The sequence below is a fragment of the Candoia aspera genome, chromosome 15 (genome assembly GCF_035149785.1).
Source record: "Candoia aspera isolate rCanAsp1 chromosome 15, rCanAsp1.hap2, whole genome shotgun sequence".
In the NCBI taxonomy this organism is placed as follows: domain Eukaryota; kingdom Metazoa; phylum Chordata; class Lepidosauria; order Squamata; family Boidae; genus Candoia; species Candoia aspera.
In genome coordinates, this window is record NC_086167.1 from 15431416 (window position 1) to 15443012 (window position 11597).

At 45.9% G+C, this 11597-nt stretch overlaps 1 protein-coding gene and 1 long non-coding RNA gene across 3 annotated transcripts; one reads left to right on the forward strand and one right to left on the reverse strand.

The window, feature by feature from the left end:
• Positions 1 to 240: 240 nt before the first annotated feature.
• ZCCHC8 (zinc finger CCHC-type containing 8) lies at positions 241 to 9629 on the reverse strand. Of its 2 annotated transcripts, none has more exons than XM_063315693.1 (14): positions 9304 to 9629; positions 8507 to 8547; positions 7592 to 7666; positions 6885 to 6990; positions 6183 to 6260; positions 5724 to 5827; positions 5193 to 5258; positions 4264 to 4327; positions 4019 to 4161; positions 3429 to 3571; positions 2868 to 2989; positions 2090 to 2173; positions 1881 to 1995; positions 241 to 1689 (listed from the first exon to the last, which is right to left on the reverse strand). In XM_063315693.1, the coding sequence occupies exons 1-14, from the start codon at positions 9463 to 9465 to the stop codon at positions 881 to 883; spliced, it is 2112 nt and encodes a 703-aa protein (XP_063171763.1). In that variant the 5' UTR covers positions 9466 to 9629; the 3' UTR covers positions 241 to 880. The 2 variants fall into 2 exon arrangements, with proteins under 2 accessions (XP_063171763.1, XP_063171764.1); XM_063315694.1 differs by having other exon boundaries at positions 241 to 1521; positions 9304 to 9628.
• A 121-nt stretch (positions 9630 to 9750) lies between these two features.
• On the forward strand, positions 9751 to 11280 carry LOC134505811 (uncharacterized). Its single transcript, XR_010068751.1, has 3 exons — positions 9751 to 9974; positions 10189 to 10327; positions 10956 to 11280. It is a non-coding gene; the product is annotated as an uncharacterized LOC134505811 (long non-coding RNA).
• The last annotated feature ends 317 nt before the right edge of the window (positions 11281 to 11597 follow it).

The following is an 11597-nucleotide window of genomic DNA, read 5'->3' on the forward strand; positions in this document are numbered from 1 at the left end:
TAAAGAGTTAATTCCTGTCCCACGTGTGCATAAAGCATTAAACCAAGGAGTGTTATTTATGGATATCTGCCAGTATTCCTTGCAAAATTTCTTTTAGAATACCTCCCTCAAAAAGGCATGGAGAAAAAAAATAAGCAGAAAGAATGCAATATTTACCCATAATAAAACGGTCAAGCTTGATTTTCCAGTAGTAGTAGGTTTTCTATAGCTTACCTCAAGGTTTACATACATACAAAAAAGTTACGAAAAAATCTTTTTATTAAACTCCTGTACACAAGCACAAATATATGTACAGCAAGTTCAAATATGATGGTGTTACCAAAAAAAAAAAACGCAGAAGTGGCATTAAAAAAATTAAATCACCTAAATTACTTATAAAACTTTTCAAAAAAGATGGAAGGAAGGTGAAATCGTCCCTGATTATTCCCACTGGACTACCACAATTCCTGGTTCTCCTCAGGATTGTGGGGAAGCATTTAAAAAATTGAGGTCCTTTTAAAAGCCACGGACATCAAATGTATCTAAAGAACGATCAGCTCAACGTGGAAAGCACGGGTCTTGTTTACGCGGCAGAGACAAAAACCTCCATCTGTAGAGAGCCGAGGACGTATTTGACCCAAAGCTGGAAAAGACTTTCAGAGGTGTCTGTAACGCAGGACTGGGTAACATTCGCAGTTCTTTCGCATATTGGTGGAAGTATTAGCCCTTGGGCAACCCCTGGTCCTAGGTCAAAATGGAAGCCCTGTCCACCAGGCTTTTTTTTTTTTAATCATTTTAGGAAGAACGCAACGGCCACTTTCCACCTCCCGCTCTTGACTCGGTGCTTTAGCAGGAGCACATCTGAACCCCGCTGTTTTTGCCAGTGGCCCAAGCAGGGCCACTAAAGGGAGGGCTTCTTGTTCTTCTGCTGGTTCCTTGGGGAGTTTTTCAGCACCCTCCTTATTCGGAGGTACGTCCCGGTGGACTCCGTCATGTTCTCGAATTCAAAAGGGGTGATCCCGGCAGCGAACTTGCTCATGTCGGGAACCAGGCTGGCGGTTTTGGAGGGCAGCTCGGCACTGGGGATCGCAGGGGCATCGCTGTGGTTCACGCTGCCCGCTGGGGCTGACGAGCAGGCTTCGGCTCTGCCTTCGGAGTCTGTGGGGGTGGGGTCCTCTTCTCCCGTTAAATCCACCAGTTCGCTGGCTGAAGCCTGGGCATGATCAGGCTCTTTGGCCCCGGGAATCCGCTCGGGGGGGTCACACAGATCGGGTTCTGAGACATCCAACTTCTTGGGGGCCGTTTCCTCCAGGGGAAGGGAGGGCTCCGTCCTGGAGGGGGATGTTGTCCCAGAATTCCCTGCTAAAGGAGTCCCCATGGGGAAGTCAGAGTCACTGCTGGCGCTCTCCGCCTGCTCCAGGGCTGCCCAAATCAGGCGCTGCTGCTCCTCGAGCTCCTCCAGGGTCAGCATGTCCTCGTCCACGGCCGAGTCCTCCGGTCTCAGGGCGGAAGGCGTCAGAGGCGGGGTGTCGTGAGGAAGTGCTGCTGGCACACAAGACAGCAGTTGGGGAGGGGTGAAGTTGGGGGGAGCAGTTGGAGGGGTGCCTTGTGGCAAAGGGGGAGGAGTGGCATTCAGCGGTGGCCCCGGAGGCAACGGAGGCTGGAACTGGAAGCCATCACAAGCTGGAGAGCTATGGGGCATTTCTAAATCTGAAATGAGGAAAACAGCAGCTCCTTTAATCACTCTCCCGCCCGGATTCTTACCTAAGTGGGCCGTTCTTCGTATAAAAGCACAGTGGTTTCCACGGGGAGCTAGTGGAACCGCAGGAAAAACCGAAACGGGGGTGAATGTCTAAAATTCAAAACGTATGGGTTACGGGTTTTTAAAATGAAACTTGTACCGGAATCGATCTCCATGTCAGCCGACAATACTTCAGCGCTGTTTCCTTTCTGCCTTTTCGAATGATGAGAGCCCTGATGAGATGAAGGTTTTTTATGCCTGGATTTTGGACTTGCCTAAGAAACAAATGGAAGAATCCCTAAGAACCCCAGAGGAAAACAACACATTTTTGTTAAGGGGAAGAACACCAGCATGCTTAAAAATATTCACCGAATGGTAAGTTGAAAGGTAATGAGCAAAAATGTCCTTTTGCTGGGATGGCTGAAGGGGTACTGAGCCAAAGATCCTCCATTCCTGTGTCAAAAAAAATTATAAAGCTATTAGGAAATCAAAGAATAAATGTCTGAGACTTATATACACACAGCAGAGCTTTGCTGGGCATATTTAACAAAAGGGATAGAGGCAAGAAAGAATGAACTATGATCAAATAGATTGCTGCAATAAACGTATCTGGCAGTCCTTCACAAGGGCACTGAAGACAATTTAGGAGCTATAACAAGCGAAATAGTCAAGGTACTATAAACTGAAACAACTTAAAAACAGCAAGAATTAAAAATCAAGCCACTATTATAATACTCATTGACAGGCAGAATATAATTAAAAAGGAAAAAAAGAAAGAGTATTCCTTGGCTGGGGATAACTGGCTTCCTAGTTCCGGCACATCAGGAGTCAACAGGTTGGAGAAGACTGTTTTAAGAACACTGATGAGGGGGCCGAGCCCACTAACCTGGGGGAGGAATTTCAAATTGGAGGAACCATCTCCAAAAAGGCCATGTCCACAACCCTTGCCACCCTGGTCCTGGTTAGCCACGAGCCAGACAGCAGAATCTTCAAGATGACCTCAAGGCCTGCCCTGATTTGTTTAACTACAGGCAGCCCTCTAAACCAGACTTCAGGAGTGTTACCAGAGAGGTGTGTGTGAGGAGGACACCGTACAGCTCCTCAGTGGAAGGGCGGGATAACAGTGAGTAAAGAAATAGGCACTTACGTCTGTCACTCCACTTGGAGTGGACGTGTTAAAACCTGGGTAATTGATCAACTTGGAGATATCGTACGTGATGCACGGATGCTGTTGGTGGCATTCCTCCTCTGTTTCGCTGCCAGGCGGCGCTGTAAGAAAGCAACATCAGTCCTTGATGGTACTCCTGGCAAAGCACAGCATCCAAATCTTCCCTTGCTCCCAGCTCTTTTGACACGGAAGGCTGGAAGGCACAAACGCCTTCCGTAGTTTTAGCACAACCCAACAGCAGCTTGAAAGAACCACCTCCCTGCCTCTGCTCTGACAACTACTTAGCCATGGGGTGAAACTGTGGCTCATTTGTTGAAAAAACCCAAGGTGTCCAATTAACATAAGCCATGCACTAAGCCATGGACGATGGCCATGTTTTTCAACCTTGGCAACTTCAAGATGTTGGACCAACTCTCAGTAGGCTGGCTGGGGAATTCTGGGAGTTGAATTCTCAAAGTTGCCAAGGCTGAAAAAACTGTTCGATGGTCTACAAACCATACTGACTACTCGTCGAAATAAAAGAGTGTTCACTCCTTGTACCTTTCCCATCGTAGAGAGTTAACCCGGATTTTTCCATTTCTGCCTCTTTGAGCCAGCCTGGGGGATAACCCAGCTGCCGCATGCGATAGATGAAGGGAGGAAGCGTCTTATCGGTGACACCAAGGGCATCCTGAAGTTCCTCACTGCGGGGAGGGGGGCAGGAGGGGTCCAGTTAAAAACACAATGAAGATGAGCAGCACAGTTTTGGCAGTTCGTTTCTAGATTGCCAACTGAGAGAACAGAGGTGTCTGCGCACATCAGAGGTAGATAAAGCAGTTGCTGAATTGGGTCCAGTTCCAAGGTATTTGCAAGTTACCAGCCCCGAAAGCTGTATTTCCTTGAGTGTGGACTGGTAGATTTTTGTAAACTCTACCTTCCTACTTCGAAAGGTTTTACTCAGAAGCTTCCTAATGCGTTGGTGAGCCCAAGGTGAAGGGTGGTAGCACCACTCATCATTAGGCTTAGGTGGGCCTTGGGAAGCCAGACTTTCAACTTCTCCTGTAAACTGCAGCTAGCTATTTTTGTAGAATTATTTGCAGTTCCAGTTGCTAGTTAGGTAGACAAACAACCACTGTGGGAGAAAAAAATACCTAATTATTCCTGGTCTGAACCTTCCAAAACGTTCTTCCACTTCATCTGCGTGATACCTCTGCTGGAAGTTTTGGCTGCCTGCTTCCCCACAAGCATCCATGAACTCTTTTCTTTTTTCACTTATACGGGCAGAGTTTCGTGGCTAAAATTTAGTTAGGAGGAAAAAACGAGGATGTCAGAACAATACCAAGAGCAACAGCCACTCATAAGGCTATTAAAAGCACAGACTGAAATATATATTTACCTGTGGGCAATCTTTCATCTGGTGATCTTCAGAGCCACAGTTGAAACAGTGAGATTTGGGCCTGCTTTATTTAAAAAAACAACAACTCTTAGAGCTGTTTCACTTGACACTCTCTCAATGACCTTTCAAAAAATACGTTCTAATATTCCTGGTGCATTGTCAGATGCGGCAGCGCAAAAGGACTCCTGATTGAGCAAATCAACTGCTACACAGTTACGACTTTAAAGGTGGAAAAAGTCGCACCAGTGTGGCAATGAAACGATACTGGAAATATGGATGACACGAACAAAAACACTGCCTTTGATTTCAAAGTCACGTTTCATAAATAGTTGATAATAATCAGACATTAGATGCCAGTACATCACAAATTCTAAGCAGACCATAAGGCAGGGATCAGGAACCTGTGTGGCCCCCTTAACCCTAACCCTTAGTGCTGGACCACAATTCCCAACAATCTCTTCCAGTACGACAATGAGAAGAGGAGAAGGCAACATCAAGCCACTTTTGCACTGCTCCCAGGAAATATTCATAGCATGCTTTTTCAACAAGCATTTCCAGCTAACCAAAGAAAAAACAAGCATTTTATCAGAGCTTTGAACCAGAAGATAGAACCTATAATTGAGATAAAAATACCTCCCATTGGCACACATGCCCCAAAGCTTCCAAAATTTTGACTCTCTTGAGAGAAGCAGGCTACCATTCAGACTCTTGTTGTATACCCCTGGGGTTATTTGAGGATACAAATGATATCTATGTTTGCTTTTCTATTGCGGTCACACTCCATTACCCCTTTAAAGTCCAACTGAAACATTTACATTAGGAAAGTAAACTGCGCTTTTACTCCATTCCCTAATCACATCTATTACTAACCAATCACAATGCATACTTTTTAAAACTAGAAACATTTGTAGATTTAAAGAAATACAAACCTTTTAGCCTTTACTTGTATCTCTTGTCCATCTAGAGAAAGAATCTGCGTGAAAACTTGCTGGTATCTTAAGAATTCAATAAGGAATTGCCATCGTATGAAGCAAAGTGCATTTGTAGCATATGTATGCATGTGTGAATATCATCTAGCCACCACCTAGAAGTGTTTGGCACAAATTGCCTTGCCAAAGCAGGGCATGAGCAGAATTATCATCAGCTACATTATGACAAAACCCCGTCTGAAAACCTGCCCCTGTCTAGGCTGGATGGTTCTTTTCCCTCTTGTAAAAGTTTGTCTGATCAATGCTATATGTCACCTGCCTTTCCAGAAATGCAACGTTACGGTGCAATAGCATTTTGTATCAGAGCAGAAAATCCATCCTGGGGAAATGTTTTATTCAAGCATATCATGCCAGACTTAGGGCACTAAGACACTGCAAACATATAAATGGAACCCAGTCTGTTTTAGACCTATTGCATTAAGTAGCAATGTTTAACAGGAAAAGGGAACAACAGTTAACTAAATAGGATACTTGGGTATTTCCCATCCGTCTGTGAGCTGAGGATTTTCGTTTAATATAGGCTGCCCCAGTTTATCAAGACAAAAATTGGCAAAATAGAGAACACTTCCTACAACCTGTAGAAAGAGTCAAAGGTGTCAGTACTTCAATCAGACTGAAATATAACGTTAAAAATGTACTTAAATATTTCACAAATATAAGTTCTGATATAATTAAGTACATTAAATAAATGGCTTGAGGATTTGAGGTTTCATAAGCAAGATCTTACATTCCATACTTCAGTATCTATATGTTCAACCAATTAATGGAAAAACACCACTTTCCAAAAGTTACGGGACTAATCACAATAACAAAATGCAGTGATATTTACATGGTCAATTTATAAGTTACCAGTCATTTCCTAACACCGTAAACAAGAAAAACTCAAATACGGGACTCAACCACCCAGAACACAAAACAGAAAGCACTTACGCTAAAGGCTTCTTTGAGTTTTTTGGACATATTTGAGCCTGTCACTTTATGGTCCTCTTCCAGGACAAAGCTAGAAGGCTAATAAAATGAAAACAAAGTTTAAAAAGCTAAATTAATTTTCTTTAATCCAGTACAGGAGTACATTAATTCTGCACAATCTTTCTCGGTGCTCCTTATAGCTGAAGTCACCCTCGGTACACCTACTGGATTGCCGGTATTTGCTGGCTGGATTCATGATCTGCGCTAAGCCATGGTTTCTTATGTCCATGGCTTATTGAATATGCCATATTGCCTGGGTTCACATATACCTAACTATATGCCATAGTTACAGAACACATACTAAACCCAAAACAAAGAAGCTATATTATGGCTACTTAGCCAAATTTGGCCATCATCAGCATAAGCAGCCCCATTTTATTTTCCGGTAGCTTCATATGATTCAATTTTGGCAATTTAGGAGAGTTCCCCAATGGACAAAGCATGGTTCTCTTAAACAGCACCATGTTTTTAGAAGGCCACCCACCACAGCGAAGGGGTTGTGAAAGACCAGTCCCATGAACGGAAACAGATTATTTCTAAGATCGCAATGCAACTTATCTTTCATCACATTTGTCTACCTGGGTTAGGGTACCAGAACAGCAACAATGCATACCAAGGTGAAAAGAACTTTATAAAAGAGTAAGCCCATCAACTGATAAATACCTGCGGCTTAACATTGAAGCAAGTCTTGTCAGATTCAGTTCTCTGTTGCTCCTCATATCTTTGAAATAAACTAGATATAAACTCCTCTATTTCTTGATGATATTGCCTATATAAGAGATTATCAGAATACAGAATGGATCAATTGCCCTGTTTCTTTTTTAAACCCAACAGGACACGACTAAGGATATCTCTGATAGTGCATTTATACATAATTAATGCTAAGGATTTTGTGCTGCATACTTCTCTCTCATGCAAAAGAACTGGTAGATTGAATTTCCACAGAGAAAGCTATATAGATAATTTTTTAATTATTGGGGGGGGTTGTAGGTCTCTGCTAGCATTGAAGAAATTCATATTTGCTTCCATACTGCATATAGAAGCAACTCTCAAACATTTACAATCTTGGGCGCACAGAAACTATTTAAAAAAAAAATCCAATGTCTTATCTCCTTTACTACAAAGATTTACTCTGAAGTCTTTTCCATTTAAAAAAAACAAAAAACCATGACTCTACCAAACATGGGGCAGCCAGTAATGAAGAAACTACTTAAGCAGGGATCCAGCAAACTTGTGAATCCAGATCCACCAGTGTTGTAGTCTAAGATGCATATACATATCCTATATATATATATATAAAATACAGATTATACACACACACATATCCATTCTGAAAGTGAACTCAGACAATACAAGAAACAGATACTCACTTTGAAACAGTATTATTCATGAACAAAATCTGTAACAAAGGTCCGTCAAGCTTACAGTCATCCATCGTTATTCCGCTAAAAAGCAAGCATAAAGCTAACTTTACAACATGGTAGTAGTTTACAGAACCCTGCAGGACGCCTTTGATGTCAGTTCATCAGATATTTCAAGTCTTTCATTTTTTTATTTTACCTTCTCCATTATCCTTAGGCCAGGATTTTCTTTACATGGTAACAGAAGAAAAACTGACTAGCTAAAATCACTCTCTTGTGCATAATTGCATCGCAGATTACAAGCAACACGTGCAAAAAAGTAACAAATGTGAAGAGTTGATTGTTCCTGACATTCTTCTTTAACAGAGACAGGCGAGTAACAAGTACTGTGACAAATCCAGAAAAATGTGGAATCTCCAGAATCTGGGGACGAATCTCCAGAATCTGGAGACAAATCTCCAGAATCATGAGTCTGGAGTTTCAGTTTTGCAAGAGGAGCACCAGGGATCTCCTGCCAGCATGCAACATATTGTTCCATCTTTTAAAAATTGTGAACCATCACCATGAAAAACTGGGAAACAGACACCACAAGGTACTCAAGTCCTTAAGCACATGTAAATTTAGCATCTTTCAACTAAATTACGGGCCAAACTTAAAATATACCTTTACCTGATTTCACTAGAACTCTGAGAAACACAACAGCAGTTGACTGTGGGTGCGGAATTATAGAACAAGATGCTTTTGAGGACACCGACTCAGACCAAAGCTGGTTTCGCCCGGACCTCACACACAAATCCACTCCCAATGCATTTCATACCCGGGAGCCAGAGATCCTTGACAATCTGTTGCAAATGCCCTGGAAATCTACCCAAAGACCTTCTGTTTGGCCCAAACGTCGCAAATACTCAAGATGTTGGAACGTACCTTGGTCGAGTCAGGATGTTCAGTTTTCTTCTGAGTTCCTGATGTTAAAATTATTAAGGAATTTCAAGGGCACAATGACTTCCTAGGCATGAAGCCAGGAGAATCCCTGCAGCCTCCTCTCGCCAGTCCTAATTATTGTTGTTGTTGTTGTTGTTATTGCCTTCAAGTCAGTGTTGACTCCTGGCACCTGCCTGACTAGTCCCTGCAGTTTTCTTGGCAAGATTTTCAGAAGTGGTTTGCCCTGGCCTTCTTCTTCCTAGGGCTGAGAAAGAGGGACTGGCCCAAGGTCACCCAGCTGGCTTTGGGCCTAAGGTGGGAGCAGAACTCACCGTCGCCTGGTTTCTAGCCCGGTGCCTTAACCAAGACACCAAACTGGCGGCTTCTTACTGTTATTATTTTATCCCATTTTTAATATATATAACTCAAGGCGGTGAACATAGCTAATTCTCCTGCCTATTTTGCCCCCACAACCACCACCCTGCGAGGTAGGTTAGGCTGAGCGCGCGCGACTGGCCCGAAGGCCGCAGCCGGCTTCCACGCCTAGCCGCTCTGAACGTGGGAAAGAACCCCGAGCAGCAGGGCAGCGAGGCCGGCCCTGAACCCCTCCCTCGGCGGTGCCTATGCCCGAAAGGCCCCGACCGGGAGGCGTTTTCCTTCGTCCACGCGGGGCCGCGGCAGCCAAGCCGCACCGCAGGCGGGACGAAGGCCCGAGGCTCCCCCCACCCACCAAACGCCTCCCGCCGGGACGGAGGGGGCCTTTCCAGCCGGGGCCGCCCTGCCCTCGCCCCGGCCAGGATATTCTCCGCCCGCAGCTGCCTGACGGTCTCCTCGGAGTCCCTCAGCCGCTCACGGAGCTCCGCCGCCTCTTCCGCCGGGCCGGGCCGCGCGGCGGGCGCCCCTTCGTCGGCATCCAGCTGCTGGAAGAGCTCGCGGTCCCCGAAGTCCACCTCGGCCGCCATCTTAGCGCGCGGGGGACGAGCCGCGCGGCGCGCGACGGAGGACGGCGAAGAGGAGACGGCCAAGGCCGCCGCCGCGCGGAACCCGGAGAAGGCACCCAGGCCCCGGAGCCGCCGCAGAACCCAGGCTCGGGGTTTCGCCCGAGGCCTTCCGCCTCTCAGCGGGGGAAGACTACGGAGCCCAGCATGCAACGCGGGGACGGCTACGCCGCTGCCCATAGGCCCGAGCGGGCTCGTCGAGGCCGGGAGTTGTAGTTTGACCCGGGAGCGGTGCATGCTGGGAGCGGAGGAGCTTTTCCGCTTCGAGGTTCGGATCGGAGAGCGGGGCTCGGCGGCCTCTGGGCGCCTTTTCCAGCCCAGGACGGCGGGAACGCGCGCCGGCGGTCAGGTGGCGGAGCCGCCTCAGGAAAGGCATGAAAGCACCGAGCAGTAAACTGTCCTGCGTCTAAGGAAATAAAATTAATCACTTGTATGGATACTCCACTCTCTCTGTTCTAGGTTCACAGAAGATGGTACCCAAATCCTTTGTGTTTGCATAAGGCTGGGGGGGGGACCCTCTAAACCAGTGTTTCTCCATTTTAAGCTGGGGGGACTTCAACTCCCAGAATTCCCCAGCCAGCATGGAGTCCCCCCAACTTAAAATGGCCATGGTTGAGAAACACTGCTCTAGACAGTGGGTCCAAAGGCAATGCTATCTGACACTGAAACCTGCCACGTACCTTGCAGAAGTTGATGGCTGGCCTCCCCTCTTCCACTACAAGGCAGGGCTCCAGGCTGCCAGTTTTCCTGAAGGAAACTCTCTTCAACAGGGCGTCCTACTGTAATAACAAGCTTGCAACCTGCAGAGCATACGGGAATGGCACAGGTAAGTGAACATAGCTCAGTGAAGCAGGCGGCTTCTCCACCCTTGGGCCTTTTGGAAGCTTTCTTAACGCCCTTCCCCTCCTAAAAAGGATGGGGCTGCAGGCTCCTTCGTACCAACGGCTCCTCTCCGTCACTGGAGATGGAGCCGCAAAGAGATCACAGCAGTGCTCCCGGGAAGGATCAGCAAAAGCAGTCCATGGCATACCGCGTGCCCCAGCGTAACATCCGAGTCTGGTGAATTTGTCCAATTTGTAATGGTAGGTAGAGCTGCAGAGCCGCCCTACAAATGTCTATTCACGGTGCTCCTCTTTATAGGCCACCCATACAGTTGCCCCCCCCAGAAATCAGGAGTCCAGTGTCAGCTTTTCAGACTAACAAATTGTACTACAGTTTAATGCTAATAAATTACTACGGAAGGTACTTTGATAAAGATGCCACCAGCTTCCTTCTGATTTTGGGCAACCAAAGACTGACACAGCTCTCCTCCTCTGCCTCTCTAGAGCGGGAGGGGTTGACATCTTGCTGTCAATGTCCGGGTAATGCCTTTCCCATCCTATTTATAGCAGAGCAGGAAATTCCAGATTTGTCTGAAGGAGACAAACTAACGGATCTTTGCTTCTCTAACGCAGGTTTCAGACTGATCCTCAGAGCCCTGTGTGCATCTAGCTTGAGTAAACAGCCTTCTCGGGGCAGCGGGGGAGCGGTCCAAGCAGTCCCTGGAAACTGACCAAATGCTTGGAGCAGGGCTCTAAACAAACACCTTAAGAAAAAGGGAAAAAACGTCTGAGAACGTATTTAAAAACAGACAATACCTGTTACATTTTCAATGCTTTAATGTAATGCTATTAGTAAAGTACCAGTTACTCTGATTAAAGCTGCCTCAGTGAATGCCATCACACCACACACTGAGTAAATTCCTTGTGCCTTGATTCCAAATAAAACTGCGATCCTTAACTATTGTAATCCTTTAATATGTTGGAATTTTAAACTGTCCACCATCATCCCCATTCATACCTGTCTCTGCTGGGCGGGGAGGGGGGGAACATTAAGGTTTAATGTAAAGGGTTATTCTTAATGTACAGATTAAGGCTGGGGGGAAGGTGAGAGCTACAACTGGAGAAATCCATCAGTGGTGCCAGTATCAAATTTTGGCTACTATTTATAAGTGACCACGTCTTCTCACAGAGAAGTATCATCCGAGCTTACTGGCCTTCCACTACAGCAGCTGCTGCCGTCTCTCATCTTACCTTTTAATTTGTATGGAAGTTCAC